Source organism: Paramisgurnus dabryanus, chromosome 18 (genome assembly GCF_030506205.2).
Source record: "Paramisgurnus dabryanus chromosome 18, PD_genome_1.1, whole genome shotgun sequence".
NCBI classification, from domain to species: Eukaryota; Metazoa; Chordata; class Actinopteri; order Cypriniformes; family Cobitidae; genus Paramisgurnus; species Paramisgurnus dabryanus.
In genome coordinates, this window is record NC_133354.1 from 25,944,388 (window position 1) to 25,965,209 (window position 20,822).

Consider the following 20,822-nt stretch of genomic DNA (forward strand, 5'->3'; position numbering starts at 1 on the left):
TGCGATACAGTATTCTCTTGCATCTGCATACATTGTAACCAAAAATGTAAACATTGATCTAAACATTACTGGGTTATTAAAGTCTTAAATTATACGCATTCGTAATGCTCTGATAATGGCTTTTGAATCTTTACGCTCTGTATATATATATTATATCTTTACCCGAAGTAATCTCTTTGTTTTGTCAACATCACACACTTCTTTATAATGTACGTGCAAGTCATTTTACATGTCTTTGTGTTCTTGAAATAAAATGGATTGAGAAAAGAACAACTGAGTCATTAAAAACAAACTCTACAAAATTATCAATGTTTCAGAAAGCCACAGGACACAGTTTCAACATATCAAATTTTACATTTTATTAGAAACAGTTGTCAAACAGTTTATTTAACACAATCTATCAGACAATGGGGAAAATAGTGCTGAAAAGCCATCCTCACAGGAGACCAAGCCTGTATTCAGTCATGATGTGAGGCTCACCCATTAGCTCACACTGGGCAGGATCTGGAGAAAAATGATAGTTATAGTATAATCCACAAAAATCATATCATCAGGATTTCAAAATCAACTTTAGTAAATCATCACACTATCATTAGTACAATTTTACCAAAATATGTGATCTAGTCTGTGAAATTCCAGCTTAAAGTAATTTTTTGTGATTTATTACATAACATCATCCTACATCCTTCCATCATGTAAAGACGATTTTGTGCAAATATAACCTTGATATATTTTATATAGGCTAAGCAAGGCCATGACAACATTGAAATTAGTGTGAAATCAAACTTTGATGCCCCAAATCTCATAAACAGATTGAGACTTTAGCCTGGATTTCACCGACAGGATCACATTATAGCTCTACATAGGCTTCTTCACAGGTAATGTGTGGGTTATGATAGATGTGTCCACATACCATTGAGGATGTCCTCAAAACCAATGGTGTCATCACTACCTCTGAGAGTATCCAGGGCAAGATTTGAGCTTGGCAGGAAGGGCAAACGCTGAATCTAACAACAAAAAAGTAAAGGTTCCATTAAAAAAAAAAAAAAAAAAGTATATATATATATATAAACCCATTATATGCAACCACATGACTCTTGTGTGCTGCGGTACCAAATCGTCCACAATGCTTATGCATTTCATATCATTTGTAGGGCTGCATTGTGAATACTAATAATTATGTATAAAAAATACAACTAATGCATGGATATATATTTAACTCTTTCCCTGACATTGACGAGTTGGTATTTTGTCAATTAAAGGGATAGTTCACCCAAAAATGAAAATTCTGTCATCATTTACTCACTCTCGTGTTGTTACAAACCTGTATACATTTCTGTGTTCTGATCAGTGTTGGGCAAGTTACTGAAAATTAGTAATTAGTTACAGTTACTAGTTACATTTTTTAAAAGTAATTGAATTACTCTACCAGTTACTGTATATCAAAAGTAATTAGTTACTAGGGAAAGTAACTTTTAAGTTACTTTTATGTCTGCTTTTTAAATGTAAATATGAACAGTACTGAACAGTCAAACAATAAAATAATATGAATGGGCTATTTTACACGTAAGACTCTAATATATCACATACTGTGGGAGCCTATTTTGCTTTAGATTAAGCCTTTGAATATTTTTGTTAGAAATTATCTTAATATGTAAGATTAGTTTATTTATGTATATCATTTAGACAAATATTCTGTATGTTTACATTGAAAATATACAATGTGTTCAAATTGTGTATCGTCTCTAAGAATTTGGAGATGTGTCTCATTTTCTAAAATAAATTATCATTTTTCTGATTCCATATTTATTTTAATAAATCAAAACGTCTCCGCTGTGTCCTGCTGACAGGCGCGGTGTGCGCGTGCAGCAGCTAATGCAAATTATGGGTACTCTGAAGACCGTCTCATTTCAGTTCTCTTCGCGGACTTGTGATGCTTCCACCTTGAAAGACAGAGTGCTCACCTTTTAAGGTCGCATGCTAAGAAGGTCGCAGCCCTTGAATTGGGACACAGCTTGTGAATCTTGCGGCAGTGGTGCGCTCTTTGGTCATATATTGTTTGTATATTTTTTATATTTGATTTTAATGATACACAAGATTAAAGGAAGAAAACGGAGTACGTGGATTGTTTTGTCAGCCGGACACAGAGAGAGTGGATTGTTTTGTCAGATACAGAGCGAGTGAAACCGAAACTGAAACTAAATGCGCACTCACACATACTATGGAGTTTTAACAGTTCTACAGCGCAGTGTGAATATTTTACTGGAAACAACAATCGCGGATCGTTCTCTTCCATGAAAGCCGATGTAAGCATCTAAGAATATAATAAAGCGTAACTAAACCTCTGGTCAGAGCGTGACTCCACCCACTGGCAATATTTGAAAAATGCAAGAAAAGTGGGCAGATCCCAAGGAGATAGAGGGGACGAACTAAGTGTGTGGTGAGATCGTAACAAGGGCATGGTGAACTTAAACCTGCTTACGTCACGAGTCATTCTTTGGACCCACCATCCAATAGGAAAATTCAACTGCAGTAGCCCCCGTTCAACCTGAAGAGGGCAGCACTCAGACGTTTTTACACCATATATTGTAGTATTGAAACACTTTACATCCAAATGTCAAAAAACTTCAATGAACAGCACTAATAAAGCCCCATTCTTACAGATCATTAACTAAAAAAAGTTGGTTTAGGGTTTAGTTACTCTTTAACATTTCTCAGATTTATTGATGTCATACTGGGATTGCTTGGCAAAGATAATTTACAAACATGAGACCGGATGGATTATGACTTGCGCACAATTTGTAAACAAAGGTATGTTGTCCCGTTTAGATTTTTCATGTTCATTTTATATGCACTGTCGCCATGATGAAGTTTAATGATTCATTGCGTGGCCCACCACAGTCCTCCGACGTTAGATCAGAAATGTCTTGTCTGCAAGTGTTATTTTTTTACAAAACGGAGTAACGCGAGTAACAAACTTATTTCAATTTCAGTAATTGTAATTGTGTTACTTGATTTAAAATAATACTTCGTTTCCTGCTCGTTACTGATAAAAGTAGTGGAATTACAGTAACGCGTTACTCCCATCACTGGTTCTGATAAACACATAGGAAGATATTTTGAGAAATGTTTCTAACCAAACCTTTCGTAAACCCCATTTACTTACATAGTATTATTTTTTTCCAACTATGGAAGTGAATGGGGTCCACTAACAGTTTGGTTACAAACATTTCTCAAAATATCTTCCTTTGTGTTCATCAGAACAAATACATTTATACAGGTTTGTAACAACATAAGGCTGATTAAATGATGACAGAATTTTCATTTTTGGGTGAACTATCCCTTTAAGAGAAAATGCTTCCCTGCCAATGCAAGTTTTTGCAGCAATCCATATTTCCACTATTATTCACCAGGTTGCGCTCTTACACAACTTATAAACACTTAAGTATCCATGGATTCAGAAAAAGGAAAAACTGTGTATGTTTTGATATTCGCTCTAAATCTGATCTCTAACAAGTCTTTCACAAAAATGCAATAATCTCAGTTTTTTGTGTCAAACCTGTGTGTGTATTAGGGCTGTATAACAATTAATCACAACTAATCATTTGCAGATTAACACAAAATTATTATACACAGTACATAAACACACATATGATGTAAACAAAAACTTTTATTCTGCAAACGATTAATCGTTATACAGCCCTAATCATTTGCATGGGTTAATGTAATAAACACAATACCTGTTTAGCTGCTCTGTACTCCATCTGTAATTTCAGTGGTGCATGAAGTCCCTGGATGTTCCTTAGTGTGTTGAAATTCATCTTGTCCTGGTTAAGCTGAAACTGGTATCACACAATAAAAGAGGATTGCATTTCAAAACGTGACATGGCTTATATACTGACTTACAAACGCTGCTGGGTTAACTTTATTGTGAAGTATTTACATTTACAGGACCGTACTTACATTTTTCTCAGAGAGCTCCAATGGATGACTCGGTAGCAGCTCATTTTTTACACTTGAGAACCTACAGTAAGACAAGGGCAAAATACAAGCATTAAGATAACGAACCAGGAACCAGAAGTTAATGTTTATAATCTCTGAATTTACCCTCTACGTAGTGTGTCTGGTACTCCATAGGGTCCAGCCTGAGTACTACTGAGACCTGTCACAGGAACACTGTCCTTCAGCTGAGAGCGCAGTCCACGAGTATTCTGAAAGAGACACGGGCAGATTTAAAATGTAATCGTTTACACGTTGAACAGACCTGACATGAGCATATTACTACAGTTAGCACACTACATTCATGTTTATAGTCTCTACAGTTACGATCTATACAAAGTGAAAGTAGGATCATGACGCATCGTTATTCATATACAAGCTAGCGACGTAGTAGCAAAATCATCTCTGAAATATAAAGAAGTGATTTGGGAGGCAAATAAGAACATTCGACACATATAAGTAAAAAGTCTGAACAAATAATCACTCATTGATTTAAAATAAACACGAACTGTTGTGCTATGCTAACGTTAAATCAGCTAGCTAACACCGGTGCAACACAAATGTAACGTTACGTTTTCTGAATAGTTTGATATAAACTGTCATAAAGCAAAGAATTAACCACACTTAACTTAGTATCTTAAAAGAGAGTGTAATCAAGGTAAACAAATGCTCAAATAAACTGGAGATGTGCATTACCATCTTTCAGCGAGTTTCGTCTTCACAATCTGCTGCATAAATGTACTTCCGGTCAATATCCGGAAACGCTGTAATCACGTGATCATACGTATTAAATAACATTTTATACGTTTGGTTTTAACATATTTTTTTAACCATACCATTATTATGTTATTACTATTATAGTTCTTATTATTGACAATGGGAAAACATACCAAAAAATACATATAACAAAGAACGTTCGATCATCTTTCAGTCATTTTCGAGTACATATCTTTCCAAACTAACGTCGGAAAGGGGGTATAGCTCAGTGGTAGAGCATTTGACTGCAGATCAAGAGGTCCCCGGTTCAAATCCGGGTGCCCCCTGTTTTAAAGTTTTTAATTTGACAATTAACAGGGTGATAATTTGTTTGACGTCAAATGATGCATGCGCAGAAAACAGACTAGTTATACTCAAATAGATAGTGCTTGTGTCGTTTTATTTATTTGATGTGTTTATCTAGCTGTGATAAATACATACAAATATGATTTTTTTCTGTATGTATTCATTAAGATGAAAAACTAGACCTTTCATATTTAAATCATCAAAAGAGTTGCAAAGCAAAAATGTGTAGCACAGTAAACATCTGCCCATATATTTCAGCCAATTTTTTACTTTAATTAATATTGGCAAAAACAGAGCACACTTTGTGTTTCCCAATGCCATAGGAAAACCTTTTTTTTAGCCAAATGCTTCCATAAAAAAGTTTTAACATCCAAATAATCTTTCTGTTTCACAAGTGGTTCACTTAACACTGGTGATTTTGCTGTTTTCTTTGCAGTGAAAGAAGGTTCTTAGATTCTTTTGGGGAACCAAAATGGTTCTTATATGGTATCATGGCTTTATTTCTAAGAGGACTCTGAAGTTGCAGAAAAGTGAAACATTTCAATGTTTTCTGTGAAACAGAACTGGTCAGCTATACGTTTCCTTTTGCTAATTTCCTCTTTGCAGATTAACACCCCTCGCCTATAATCTTAAAATCACTTCTGTGCAAGCTGAACATCTGACATTATTGTCAATCAAGGACCACTTACTGTATGTGTAAGTACTAGTTTTGATAAAGGATTCACTAAAATGCTTAATAAGAACTGGAACAATTTTTCAGGATAACAGATAATATTATTTTTGTATTATAAATTGTTTATAGTATAATTAAAGTAATATAAATATAAACAACTTGATTTATACGTGACATTTTTTTTAATCTTGATTATTGATGAGTTGTTGTAAATTAAGCTAATTAAACTTTATTTTGAAGTTGCAGCAACTCCTCACTATATTAAAAATAAAATAAGGTTGATTAGTTAATATGTTTTAATAATTATTCAGTAGATACATTGTATATTGTATAAACTTCAGTTACAAATTTAATATCTGTGCATATGAAGATAAAACATACACTGTATAATTTTAAAATGATGCTTTTCTTTCCAAATAATATTCGAATAATTATGCCCAAACAGTGAAATTGACTGGCATGGAGAAAAACTCAACTCAAAACAATTGCTCAGGCAAAAGTCCTCTTATCAGTATTGCCATAGCCGTGTGGATTTGTGTGATAGCATCTCTTTTCTTTCTGTACTTGTACTGGAGATACATATATCTCAAAATAAGGTATTATTCATTTCAATTTCCTTTACATGTTTTATTGTTATTGTTTAAATCAAGAATTTCACATTAATCAAGATGTTTCATAATAAGCCGCTTAGTTTTCATTAAACTCTAATTTTCAATTTGTCATCATTTTCCAGTGCCTATATTTTAAAGTGGGATCAACTGCAAATGCAAGAGACCAATGAAGATTCTGGAAAAGATTCCGATCATACAAGTATTAAAGGCAAGACAAAAACTAGAGCATTGGTGAAATCTAATTTTAATAAATCAAGAAAAATGCAACTGAAATGAAAATACAAGACATTTGTAAATAATCGGTGACATTATTCTTTAATGTGCCTCAGAACTCGAAGAAAATTACCAAACGCTTACACGACGTGCAAAAGATGAAGGTAAGCACATGATCTTTGATAAGGACCACAAATGAGCGCTCAACAAAGATAGCCTGTGCAGTATGTTTAAACACATCTGCATGCATTCTGATAACATCTATAGATAAACCGAAGGTCACGATCACAGACCTTCAGCAAGTGTTTCCTGTCAAAATTCATTTGTGAATCGATGCTGTTTGTAACGATTGATCATTTACTACCTCTTTTGTATAGATGTTTATCAGGCTCTTGACACTGAGGAATACACCGGACACACCGGAAACAGGGATTCTGTCAATACCCAAGATGAAGAACATGAACTGTATGGAACAATACAAGACACAGACACAGACACAGACACAGAGAGAGATTCGAGCAGTTTAATGTCCCAATACTGACAATGTCAGTCTGAATAATAATAACAATCAATAACAAACACAAATTATAATACAAAACCATTTACATTACATCCTAGATTTCTGTCGAAATACTGCAAATATAGATAAAGAGATTTCTTATAAATAGGAAAAACATAAGAAACACAAGATGCTACATAACAACTCTTTGTTTATCTTCACAAAGCTTTTGATCTTACATGCTGAAGACTCGTCCATTCCTATGCCCCACTGTTTTAGCATTAAGGAGACCTGAGATCTTTTGTGATATGATACATGTTATTTTTTTTAAGGGAAGGTTGCATATGTTAGATAGCATTATGTGACTTCCTTCAGTGGCATTCGTGTGGTTGAGTAATCGCCTATGGAGCGAGATATGTGTCTTTATTATATGCAAGAAATTAAATGATCTGAGAGAAATAAAACTATTTGAAAGAAAAAGTTATCACACTGATAGCAAAGAAGCATTTCATGAGAAACAAAAGAATATTTGAGAGATAAAGTTTTCATACCAATAGCAAAAAAATAATAATATTTGAGACAAAAAAAAAGTTTTGAGAGAAAGTATTTTCTCATGATAGAACAAAAAAAATATAAATTTGAATTTTTTTTAATTATTTCTGAGGAAAAAAAATCTCTCAAGTATATATTTTTCTATTAGTGTGAAAACATTTTCTCTAAAAAAAAGTGTTTCTATCAATTCAAATTTATATTTTTTATGTTCTATCATGATAAAAGACTTTCTCTCAAAACTTTTTTTTAGTCTCAAATATTATTATTTTTTGCTATTGTTATGAAAACTTTATCTCTCAAATATTCTTTTGTTTCTCATGAAATGCTTCTTTGCTATCAGTGTGATAACTTTTTCTTTCAAATAGTTTTATTTCTCTCAGATCATTTAATTTCTCGCATGTAATAAAGACACATATCTCGCTCCATAATCGCCCGCCGGCATCTCAGATCAACATGCGCTGAGGTCAGGTGCTTTCAGCCGAACGCGAGTTAAAAGGGGTCAAGGTTTTCTTGCAGTTCCTTCGGTATATTCTCACTATCTTACTGTTTAAAAATATCAAAGTACATACTCGGCTCTAAATCCCTCTACCTGTGTTCTCGGTACCCAAGCTACGTCTTGTTTTTTTAAGCATGTGCAATATCATGCAACAGTGGCACTAAATTGAGAACTCCACAAACCAGAAGGATTATAACAAGCAATGCTTGTCTCTATACGAGGGCTCACGAATGTCTTTTTTTTATTTGCATTTCTAAGCATACAATAGGATCACAATGTGAGAGACACTAGCAGGTTTGATCTCTGCAGAAATGATTTTCCACTGTTGGACTGTGTTATTTGAGGTCTCTTTGTTGTGTTTGAACATTGCTCGGTTCAAAATGGAGTAGACACGCCAGTCAATGTCATATACTTTACTGATAAGGAAAGAATGAACTTTTGTGCATCGTTGGATAAGAAGAACAGCAAAGATTATCTTTCTACCATGTCGAGGCTAAATTGATCTATTTCACTTTTGCACATTATTCCTACATTTGTACATCAATCTTTGTTATTAAATAAAATCATACATTGCAAATGCAAGACTTTTATTGCACAACATGCTCTTTAGGCTCAAAATGTTTCTTTTGCTGTTTTGGGGGTTCAGATGAGAGTTTACTCATCCATGCTATATCGTTTCTTTCAAAATGGATCAAATTAACATTACACCAGCAGAACATTTGTAAATGTTTGGAATGTGAGAGCACAGCACCTCAATGTTCTCATGTACACGCTGTTCTGCACACCAACATTCAGAAATGTCAATTATGTCATTTTATTAAGGCCAATATGAGGGAAAGCCTGGATTTAAAATGAAATGCTGGCGAGTCTTTACTGATAATGTTTGTATTCCGTTTTGTATCTCCTGATACCCCCCTTCTTCAAAACCTGTCAGGACCCACCCGCCTCCCCCTTGCTAGGGTGTTTGTACAGCAGAATGTTTATTACGAAACGTTTCGAAAAATGCCAGCATGCCCTTCTTGATGCTGGGAGAGGCCAGTTTGGAAGATGTGTGTCCTTGGTGCCTGGGTGGGAAGCTGGAGCCGTCAATGGAGTTGGCCCGTTTGACTTTGGACCCTGCCCTCCACATTTTGGACCTCACAGGAGGAGTCTGGGCAACCAAGCACTTCTGGTATTGAACCTGAAGGGGGCACCAGAGAACAACTGGGTAAAAGTTTTTTCAAAAAATATTTAAATGTCAAATGGGGCATATATTTAATCTCAGATCATGACATGGGATTAACCAACTATGTTTATTATTTCCTCACCATGCACGCGGCCTGAACAGCTTCAGAGATGATCCCAGCATCGGGCTCACACCAGAACACGTGGCACTCAAAGCGCTGGGTTCCAGCATCCACTATGACTGCAAAAGTGTGCGTGTCATGACCCACACCCAGGAACGTCAGGTAACGTACCTGACACTCCCAAAATGGGTCATCTCCATCCTGAAGCAAAAGAGGAGGTGATTGAATCAGTGAAATTCGTGGACTGTGGTTACGTGCTCAATAGAAATCTATTTCTGTAGGGTTGAGCGGGGCACAAACCAGCGCGGGGTTGATTGGGACACGGCTACTTTACATATTTACACAGGGCCGAGCAATCTGTGCTTTTGGTCTTTTTCTCTTACTGTTCTCTTAGTGTGTTATTAGTTTTGAGTGGTAGTTATCTAAAAAGAACAAACCTTGGAATGTTGCGACTGGCCAATCAGAATCAGGCATGTGGTATAAATATATTTAAAGGGGACATTTCACAAGACTTTTTAAAGATGTCAAATAAATCTTTGGTGTATCGAGAGTAAGTATGTGGAGTTCTAGCTCAAAATATTCTATAGATAATATGTGTCGTTTTTGGGTGTGTCCTTTAAAATGCAAATGAGCTGATCTTTGCACTAAATGACAGTGCCGTGGTTGCATAGTGCAGATTAAGGGGCAGTATTATCCCCTTCTGACATCACAGAGGGAGCCAAATTTCAATGAGATCTTTTTTCACATGCTTGCAGAAAATTGTTTACCAAAACTAAGTTACTGGGTTGATCTTTTTAACATTTTCTAGCTTGATAGGAGCACTGGGGACCCAATTATAGCAGCACTTAAACATGGAAAAGTCAGATTTTCATGATATGTCCCCTTTAATACATTTCCTGTTTTCTGTTGTGTTTTTCTTATGTAAAGCTGCGTTAAAACAATGCAACATTGCAAAAAAGCTATATAAATCAATTTAAATTGAATAAACGGTCTCAAACGTTATTTTTACCTCTCCTCTCCATAATGACAAAATTGTATCAGAGACATGGATGACAATGGGCTCCCACTCATCTCTGTCTCTGGAGTGCATGATGCTCTCAATAGCACGGTTCAAAACTTCCATTCCTGTGGCCAAACACACAAAAACACATTAAACAAAAACTCACAAAAACATATACGTAGTCTCCATGTCTTGAATGAAATTACACAGGAGAGAAATGCAAATTAGGGGTTAAAAGACCATACTACACTACCTTTTAGATAATTTATTCAGGTTTTCAGAAAGAACGTCTAAGCTCCTAAAACTGTCTACTGTACCTGAGGATTAAGGTTTTTGTCAGGGGAAATGTCTTCCATTTAAATCACACTTGGAGAATACCGGAGTGTACTGTACTCAACATTACAGTAATCCTGAGATTACATTCAGCTCAAATCATTCCTGCAGTGTAAAAAGGTTTATTAGATACCCAAAAGTTCCTCTTACCCATTGCTCTGGAGACAGGCAGGTTTCCAATGTACTGCACTTCAAACTTCTGCACCCTCTGCCTCACTGCTTCCAGAAAGTCCACTGAGAAAAACATACATAACCTCATTTAATCACAGTTTATCCAGACATTTGACGTTTAGGAAAAGTGCTTTTACAGAAGGCCCACAGATGTTATACCTTGCCGGGGTAAGTCCTCCGGGGAGATGCTCTCCATGGTGAGAGAACGGGCTATTGAGGGCTTCAGCACTGCCTTCTCTGCCATGATCTGTAGAGACATACCAATCACTATGTACAGTATAAAGTCAGCTGTGATTCTACATCAACCACTTCTGTGAAGATCTAAAGTCCTCGGCCCTGTTCACTGCTGGTATCGGTTGATTAGGCAGCGTCGTGTCGCATCTAGAACAACTCGGACTCATAGAACAACCCGAACTTGTAGAACGGGGAGTGCAAATTGAACAGCGTGAGCTTAGTCAGATAGCGTCTACTTCAAAATGCAAAATATACGTTAGCAGCCAATGGGATAAATATGGTGTTATTTAATGTTAAACTATGTGAGTTGCGCTCTGTGGCGCGACGGGGATTTGAGAAACTTCCTGAGTCGTAGCTGGGCACCGCGGACAGGCGCCACCTGTCGGTGCCGGTGTGCGTACACTCATAGAAAACAATGTGTTTGATTTTTTTAGAATGGCGCGGAGCTGTGCGGCGTTGAGCTGTGCATTCGGTGTGCGACCCCCTTGAGGATAACAGCGCCAGCCTAACAGTATGAGGGCGGAAGTGGATGGAATACCAGTGTGTGCCTGCATAACTTGTATTCAATTTATTATAAAATGTTAAAATTGCCACTTTGTAAGTGTGTGGCGTTTTTGGGTGTGTCCTCTTAAATGCAAAATGATATCTGCACTAAATGGCGGTGCTGTGGTTGGATAGTGCAGATTATCCCCTTCTGACATCACAAGGGGAGCCAAATTTCAATTATCTATTTTTACATGCTTGCAGAGAATGGTTTACTTTTCTTTTTCATGTTTTCTTCTAGGTTGATTAAGGAACTGGGGACCCAAATATAGCACTTAAAGATGGAAAAAGTTAGATTTTTATAATATGTCCCCTTTAAATGTATTTTCTTAGTTTAAATTTTGTATTTTTGATTAATTGTATGTATTTGGAGCAGGTACGGCTAGTGTGTTATGCTTTTGCTATTTAAGAGGAAAAACACTTTATTAAAATGAATATGTTTTAATATTTTTTGTTCTTTGAGAAAAATGAAAGTTTTTCTTTGTTTAGTTGTGAAATGGAGTATTAAAAATGTTTTTTCAATGAAATCAAATGTTCAAGAGCATAAACTTTGCTTTTATTATTATTATTATTATTATTATTATTATTATTAAAGAACTCATCTCAATGGCAAAAGGTGTCTCAATCACACACATGTATTTATTAGGGCCGGGACTTTAACGGGTTAATTAAGATTAATTAATTACACAAAAAATAACACGTTAAACATTTTTAACGAATTTTAATCGCACTTATTTTTGCACCGCGGAACATTTCTCATTGGATGAGTTTCGGCGGACCGATTATACTGGAGCACCAACTAGCGTTCATGACTTCAGACAACAACAAACCACAGTGAACATGAACGAAGAAGCTGATGAGATCGCTTTGGTGGGCCCCGTGGATGGGAAATTATTTTATAAAAAACGAACGGATGGAAGCGTCGATAAGAGCATGGTTGTGTGTAAGCTATGCAACAAGGAATTCACATATCACCCTAAGCACATCGAGCCTCAAGTATCATCTCAATGCAAAACATATAGCAGCTAACGTGGACGTTAGCCCGACTCCGAGTACAACGACTTGGTTGAACAAAAATAAACAATATTTTGTTGCTTAAGCTTATGTATTCAGTCATTATTCATGGTATACTAAAAATCCATGTGAAAAAATAACTTCTCAATGTTCTCAGGTCAAATATTTATATGTGATCAATTTCGATTAATTAATTACAAAGCCTCTAATTAATTAGATTAATTTTTTTAATCGAGTCCCGGCCCTAGTATTTATATATAATATAATTGCATCTTATATCACAAATATATATTTTCAATTAAATCTTTTTAGTAAATTGCTTGATACAAATATGGTTTTAAACTTTAAGCTGTCCAAAACACGAAATTAGGGGAATGCCTAATAAGGTAACACTTGCTCCACCCACTTCCAGCCTTAGTTTGTTGCGTCCTTCATAGTTCGGACTTGCAAGTTCAGATTTGGAAGAACGTACTCCCGAGGACGGGAGTCTGGTTATATTGCAAATGGAACAGCAGAGTACTTGAGGTCGTCATTGAGTCTAACTAATACGTGCAACCTGGCTATTCTTATTTTATTGTAATGTATTTTAACGAAATATTTCAAATGCAAAAACCCTAATATGTGGTAAGGCAACACGTGAATACGCTGATTAGCTGTAATGTATTTATTACAAAATAAAGTATGATATAAAACACATTTATTTATTTATTTTATTATAAAACCATTTATTTTAGTACTACTACACGATTGTACAACATGAAATAAACATGAGCAGCTGCTGCTGACAACCCACTGATTTACCAGAACTTGCATGATCAAAAGGAAATTTTAATATAGGCGCTGTCTTTACTAACTGACCACATATTTGAAGTTTATTCATCTATATTCTTGGCAGAAAAGCTCTTAAAACTATATTTTATGACATAGAAAGAGTAATATTTTGAATATTGTGCCATCTTTAAGCTTCATTGCCGTCGACACATAATGCATTCTGGGAAACTTGGAAACCTGAAACCTGTCAGAAGTCCGCACAAGTCACCTGCTGATGCATCCTTGATAAAATGGGCGGATCAAGAACACATCCGGGGATATTATGGCTTTGTCTGAAAGTTTAGGCAGCTAACTTGTTGCCTCGCTGCCTCATGAGGCAATGACTTCAAAGGCGTGAAGGCAGCTCAGAGAAACGCTTTTGGACACACTTCGTAGATAGCCTGTTTAAAATATAAACAGAGAGCGCCTTTGTGATAACTAATCACATATTTGAAAACTACAAAACTAATTTCTCACTAGAAATGAAATTAAAAGATGTAAAAAGTGAAAAAATTACTTTGTTTACATTAAATTTGTTCTCCAGCCGCCATTTAATTTTTTCGGACTCGACCAGGCTCGACCAATCACAAGGACAAGACCGCGGTGTCTCAGGAGTCAGGAAGTAAACCTTACATTGGATTCAGACATGCCTTGATGCCTTCCTACCTTGGAATGATGCCTCAGAAGGCAGCAATTTAGAGTTTTCGGGTGCAGCATGCGTGAACTTGGCTTGATGCAAACTTGGATTTGGAACAGTACCTGATGACGTCCACAAGAACACAAGTACAGACAAGAACGAATATTGAGAAACGGCCTTAGGCTAGTGCTGTTATCCTCCTCAGACTGTCATGACGCATGGTTTTGTGTTTCTGCAGTTTTGGAACAAACACCCGGACCACTCTGCCTCTGGTTGTCTAACGATGGAAATTAAGCCAATCATCATCAGTTATGTGTCCCAGCCCCAAAAAACACGCACACCAGAGAAAAACATTGCAGGTCCTACTGTGTGGATGAGTGAGAGCCTACTTGGATGAAAATCATTTTCATGAGATCAATTATAGTAACACACAGCAGTGCTGTTGTGTTGCTCTCATGATACTTTGATGTCATACGCAGATCAATCTCAGCAGTGCCTCGTACGGAGGTAGTTGTTGCTTCAATCAGAGCACATGGTGGGCTTACATTACAATATAACGATTATAAAACCTTATTTAATTACATCATCTTCACACATGATTTGCGATTTCTGTTGGATTGATCGGAACAGGTCGTTTTTAGCTCACTACCCCGATTTCATGTTGCATGTAAACACCTTAACTGGCTTTTTCGCAGTTTTGTTTATGTGCCCATGTCCCGCGTGTTAAAGATAAACGTCACAAACGAAAGTGAGCGCAAAGTAAATTCTGCACTCCACTTATGCAGTTGGCAGAGAATCTGTGAAAATAAAAGCTCATGATACTTTACAGGTTCTGTAGACATGGTAAGAGAAATATTTTCTGTCAGCTTTTTGAAGGACTATTTGTAGGGGTGCGCGGGGCGCAAAAAATAACGTGGGGTTAGTTGTAACACAAACTGTTTACATTGTTGCACAATGTGAGCGTTTTGATTTTCCGGTATCCTGCAAATTATTGGAAATGTATAATGTTTTTCCAGAGAGTTATTGATGAACAAGTGTTTTGGTGGCATGTAAGTAAATTTTTTCATCATCTATTTTTTTTCAGTTTCTAAGTTAGGTGTGTAAGATACCAAATCCAATGCTATGTCATATTAATCAGTGTCTTGTTGACTAAAACATTGTTTTGAAATATATCTGCAGCTCTTAGCAACTTTTTTCGTGGGCTTGAAAATATTTTGACCCAGCGGGGTTAACTGTAACGCTGTGTTACAACTAACCCATCAGCACTTACGATATGAAAACCGCTAACGTTAGCGTAATTCTTGCCGTTGTTTTAAATAGGCTACACACAAATGATTGCTGGCTGCCAACAAAATAAATGTGCCTGTCTTATAAAAAATCAAGTGTCAAATGTATTTTTGTTCATATCTTTAATATTGATTGAATATGGTCACGTCAAAGATTGATTTTATAATGAAATGAATGGTTAAAATCTGACTTTGATGCTCATTATCTGAAACTGTAGTATGATTATTACAGACTGGGTGACATATAAAAAAGTCATAATTGTGCTGCTTTTTCTCACATATTTAGACATTTGTATTCATTTATAATTGAACTATTGTTAGAAAAGGGCTGTATGAATGAATACAGTGTTGGATACCTGTCTATTATAGACAGATATATAAACAATATCCACTTCAAGTATATAGACAAAAAAATATTGAAATATTTGCCTGCAAACTTAATTTTTAGCAAGTGTTACAACTAACCCCCTGCCTGTTAAAATTAACCCCACCTATGTGGTAAGTTGTAACGTTTTCACTTCTGTCGCTTTTGGTGTAATTGTCCAAGAATGCTAAGTACTAGAAACAAACTTCAAATGTTCATTTGTAGCAGAGATGTGTGTGTTGCTTGTGTAAAAATATAATTAATCAAACTCAAATATTTTTTGAATGATTGAGCCAAAACCAAAAAGCGTTAGTTGTGCCCCGCTCACCCCTACTATAGGCGGTGCATGCAAGAAACCTGACAAATCTCAAAGTCCCATCTAAATGCATTATTTTGCTTATTAATGACCAGTTTTTTGATAGTTATTTACTTATTCTGTGCATGTTAACGCACTCATCGTTGTTGGTCAACCACCTCTAGAGGCGAAAATGATTGTGCCTTAAATGTGGAGTTAAACGACATGGATGCAGACTCACCTTGGAGCACATCTCATGCAGTGCAGATGCTATTGTCTTGGCTGGAGCATTGCAACGAAACACATGGCACTTAAGCATGCAGGTGTCTTTATCACTGGCCACAAAGGCAAAGTCCCTACAGAGCACCAGGAGACTGAAGTTAATACTCATCACAGACAGCAGAACACAAATATATTATTGTAAATTGCAACTACGCTTACAGATGTATGAAAATGGTGGTATACTGAAAAACAAAGAAATATATGCACACACAATCAAGCAGTCTTTTTTCAAATAAGACATCATTTGTATCCTTATACTGTATGGGTGTGTGCCCAATGTTATAAGATGATTATAGTGTCAATTGTTTAATGTGCCGTGTACTAGCACCATGATGATTCAATTGCATTTGACTTTGCCATTAGTATGCCAGAAGGCCACAGCAGTGAGCTGCTAAGAATAGGGCTGTTAAAGGATAAAAAATAGGACAGGAACCACTGATAGCGGAGAATGACATTGGCCAGCTGTGTATTTAGAGAGCAAAGATAAACCATTTGTAAATCTCTGTACATTAACCCCAATCTGTTTCTCTCTCTCTCTCTCTCTCTCTCTCAGCTGAATGTATGCGTCAGAATGTCTATGATCTATAAATACCAAACATGCTCTCATTATAAGAGACCGCTCAGCATTTCTGAGAAATAGTCTAGACAATATGCTGTTGGAGCTTTTTCCACTACACACAGCGATGGGACACCTGCTTCTTTAACAACCCGTGTTGCTTCCAAAAAAGAAATACATTTAATTTATGAATATTATAAGAAATACAGAACAGCCGTGGTTGAAATCGGGTATCCAGTGCACCAAGATTCAGCCACTTATTTACTCTGAATTATTAAGAGAGACTGTGCAAGTCAAAAGGAATAACAAATGAGTTTGTCTGGTTGGTAAACAGAGATGGAAACCTTTATGGTGTGTGGGTGCTACTGCATCTCAATTGGGAGAGCATTGCACTAGCAATGCAAATGTATTCAGTTTGATCCCAGGAGCACACATACACTTATATAGACTGAATGCATCGTAAGTCCCTTTAGATAAAAGTAGGGCTGCATAACGATTAATCGTGACTAATCCTTTGTAGAATAAAGGTTTTTGTTTACGTCATATTTGTGTGTGTACTGTGTATTATAATTATGTATATATAAATACACACAGATGCATGTATAATTTTAAAGAGCACCTATTATGTTTTTAAAATAAAGTTATTTTGTGTTTTTGGTGGTTTATGGTAAAAAAAAACATTATTTTCCACATACTGTACATTATTTTGTTGCTCCCATGCCTCCCTAAAATGCGTTGATTTTGTACAAAGCTCATTGTTCTGAAAAGCTCAGCGTAATTACTTTTATAAAAGCTAATTTGTGTCAGAAGCTGGCAAACTGGAGTCCAATTAATAAAACGAGTGTAAAGGTGTGGTTTAGTGCTACTTCGATTGATATAAAGACACTCAAACATTTTAAGAAGCATCATCTCTTATGAACCCTACCCAGTCTCACAAAGTTTCGTTATATAGTCATGTATTTTTTTATATATTTTTTCGTGATATTATCACGAATTCCTTTTTTTGTGTGATTATCACGTATTGGTTACTCAACTGATTTTTCCTATTTTTAAACCATTGTCGGTTCAATTTAGGGTTAGATTTGGTGCTTGCATTAGAACAGTGGTTTTCAACTCCTGTCCTCGGGCCCCCCCTCTCAGAACATTTTAGATGTCTCCTTATATGAAACACCTTAATCCACAGTGGATTCAATTGTTTCATATAAGGAGACATCTAAAACCACTGCATTAGAATGTCACTTTATACATTGGTTTATAGTATTTTGTCTGATTTATTTTTTTATATGTCGCCTGGCGTTAGGATTAGAGTTGGGTTTGGGTAAGGATGTCATTTTATGTGAATCTAACCTTAAACCGAAGCGACAATGGTAAGAAAATAAGACAAAACAGTTGAGTAACCAATACGTTAATAATCACACAAAAACAGGAATTCGTTATACGATCACGAAAAAATGTGGAAATTTGTAATATCACGAAAAAAGAATAAAAAAAAATATGTGACTATATAACGAAATTTCGTGAGACTGGGCTGTATGAACCATGCCTCTTTAAAGATATCTGATCAAGAGCTGTTGCACTCTATAAGGCTGAAAAGGGATACAAAACAATCTCAAAATGTTTAGACATCCATCAGTCTACAGTTAGACAAATTGTCTTTTAATTGAGACAGTTTAATACTGTAGCTACCCTTCGTAGAAGTGGGTGCACAGCCAAGATGACTCCTAAGCAGTGGCGGCTCGTGACAGCTCATCCGAGGATGTGCTAATTCAAAATAAGTGTTCGGATTGTCACGTGTGTGTTTCCCTTTTACAAAATATGTGTCCTGCGTGTGGAGAGATCCTGTGTGCATCACGTGTATTGTCAAAATAAGTGCCTGCTGCAGATGCGTCAAAACCGTTTATGATAAAAGAGACGCTCACGTTCCCTAAATACACGCAAGACACTCCCTTAACAGTAAACTCTGATTACGCATGAGATTATGCGAGTATCTGGCAAACGCGAGCGTCTCCTTTCAAGTTCAAGTTCAAGGCAGCAGACACTTTTTTTTGGCATGACACGTGATGCACACACAATCTCTCAAAGCGCAGAACACATATTTTGAAATAACGAACCACAAACATGACAAGTTACATACATGTTGTGACGAACTTCGCATTGTGCGCTTAAAAAAAAAAGTCACCAGCCGTCACTGCTCCTAAGGCACACACAGAATACTGAATGAAGTAAAGAAGAACCCACGAGTAACAGCTAAAGGCTTGAAGACATTACTGGAACTGGCACACATCTCTGTTCATGAGTCTACCATATGTAAGTCTTTGGACAGGCACGGTGTCTATGGCAAAACACCTGCCTCAGGGCCTGGACCACTTGCCAACATAGAGGAGGAAATCAATTCCCAAGTTTAACAAAAGATCCTACAGGATAATGTCAGGGTGGCTGTCTACCAGTTGAGGCTCAGTAGAAGTTGGTTGATGCAGCAGGATAATGAACTTAAAGTAAATCCACCACAGACTGGCTACAGAAAAACAAAATGTGCCATTTGGAGTGGCCTAGGCAAACCCAGACCATAACCTCATATAGATGCTGTGAAAAAAAGAAGTTGAAGTGGTTTTATAAAGGGGAAAAATTCCTTCTGAACTGTTCAACAAGCTATTAAATCCAAGGGTTCACGTACATTTTCTTTCAGCACTGTGAATGTTTAATGGGTGTTTTCAAAACAGAAAAAAGAAACAAGAATTATTTGTGTGTGTTGTCAGTTTAAGCACATTGTGTTTGTCTAGTGTTGTGACCTAGATGAGGATCAGATCACATTTTATGGCAATTTACTGTAGAAAACCATTTATTATAGAGGTTCACATATTTTTTCTTGCCACTGTATTGCATGAGATGTTTTAGCCATTTAAGATATTCAGTCATTGATTCAAAGACTTTGGTGCATCTAATGCCGAGTTCGGACAGCACGATTTTAGCCCTGATTTTGACTCGACAACAGGTTTTGAGAAATCGCAGACAAATGGCCGAAATCACAGGCAAATCGATGCTCGTGCACGCGAGTGACAATCACACAGTGTGAATTATAAAATACGCTTTCTGAGAGGATCGCCGACGAGTCGCCAACACCCGTGAGATATTTGGCATGCTAAATATCTGGACCGGTCGGCGATTTAAAATCATTCCGTGTGAAATGTGTTTTGACTGACAATAACATCGGCGATGACCTACATCCAATGAGAGAGCAACGTACAGGACAGCTGGAAGTTCGGGAAGGAGTCTCTCCAAACATTTCCTTCTTCATAATTTTTATTTCTTCTTCTTTCTACTGCAAATGGGCGCACATGCAATTTGTATGGTAAACTTCTTGCGGGTCACTATTTTTAATAATAATCCCAGTCTCACGTGAGAACTCCGGTCTTGCACGCGTGACCTCGCGATGTTTCCTTCGCGTCATTTCTTGCGTGCGTTTGGTTGTGAGACGTAAAATGCGGACCGGGAATTAGTTATCGGCGATTTTTCTTACGATAAAGTCATGCAGTATGAAAACCCCTGTCGCCAATCCATCATGCAATCTGAAACAGCAGCGACTGAACGCTACCCCAGATAATCACGCAGTGTGAAACCACAGGTGACCGGACTAGTTTGAAAATCATACAGTCTGAACTTGGCATAAGCAAAGTCATATTTTTAAGGGGCTGCAGATCCCACACATGCATTTATTGTCTGAAAACAGAGGAATGGGTTTTTCTAGAGACATGCAGAGCAAGCAAACATCTAAATACATGAACTGTTACTGGTTAAAAAAAATCACAGAAAATTATTGTAACTTTACGAACACATCTAGACCTTGAGATGTTTGATGACATGGCTACTAAGGAGCTCCACACCCAGATATCACCAGAAATGTTTGCC

At 36.6% G+C, this 20,822-nt stretch overlaps 2 protein-coding genes and 1 non-coding gene across 4 annotated transcripts in view; 1 reads left to right on the plus strand and 2 right to left on the minus strand.

Moving 5' to 3' along the window:
* Positions 1–334: 334 nt before the first annotated feature.
* pomp (proteasome maturation protein) lies at positions 335–4,764 on the minus strand. The gene is made up of 6 exons (XM_065287496.1): positions 4,696–4,764; positions 4,108–4,211; positions 3,964–4,024; positions 3,741–3,842; positions 914–1,007; positions 335–504 (listed from the first exon to the last, which is right to left on the minus strand). Exons 1-6 carry the CDS (start codon positions 4,696–4,698, stop codon positions 437–439), a joined length of 432 nt encoding a protein of 143 aa, XP_065143568.1. The 5' UTR covers positions 4,699–4,764; the 3' UTR covers positions 335–436.
* A 206-nt stretch (positions 4,765–4,970) lies between these two features.
* On the plus strand, positions 4,971–5,042 carry trnac-gca (transfer RNA cysteine (anticodon GCA)). The gene has a single exon. It is a non-coding gene; the product is annotated as a tRNA-Cys (tRNA).
* Positions 5,043–6,987: 1,945 nt separating this feature from the next.
* apbb3 (amyloid beta (A4) precursor protein-binding, family B, member 3) overlaps positions 6,988–20,822 on the minus strand; it is a 34,280-nt gene continuing 20,445 nt past the window's right edge. Inside the window, exons 8-14 of one of the 2 annotated variants that reach the window (XR_010544152.2) lie at positions 16,320–16,434; positions 11,055–11,142; positions 10,875–10,958; positions 10,401–10,516; positions 9,413–9,592; positions 8,042–9,285; positions 6,988–7,458 (exon numbers count right to left, since the gene is read on the minus strand). Coding sequence is in view for 1 of the 2 variants with exons in the window: in XM_065287497.2 (XP_065143569.1) it covers positions 9,061–9,285; positions 9,413–9,592; positions 10,401–10,516; positions 10,875–10,958; positions 11,055–11,142; positions 16,320–16,434 (808 nt within the window). In the remaining variant the exon portion in view is untranslated. Of the gene's footprint in view, positions 7,459–7,984; positions 9,286–9,412; positions 9,593–10,400; positions 10,517–10,874; positions 10,959–11,054; positions 11,143–16,319; positions 16,435–20,822 lie in introns of those variants that run through there. The other variant, XM_065287497.2, reaches the window with a different exon arrangement.

What these genes read in the sequence shown, in the direction of transcription:
- pomp (XM_065287496.1), bottom strand. An exon ending in CCAGACACACTACGTAGAGG is followed by an intron (nt 4,025 to 4,107) that starts GTAAATTCAGAG and finishes GTCTTACTGTAG; the next exon opens with GTTCTCAAGTGTAAAAAATG. An exon ending in AGTACAGAGCAGCTAAACAG is followed by an intron (nt 1,008 to 3,740) that starts GTATTGTGTTTA and finishes TTTTGTTGTTAG; the next exon opens with ATTCAGCGTTTGCCCTTCCT.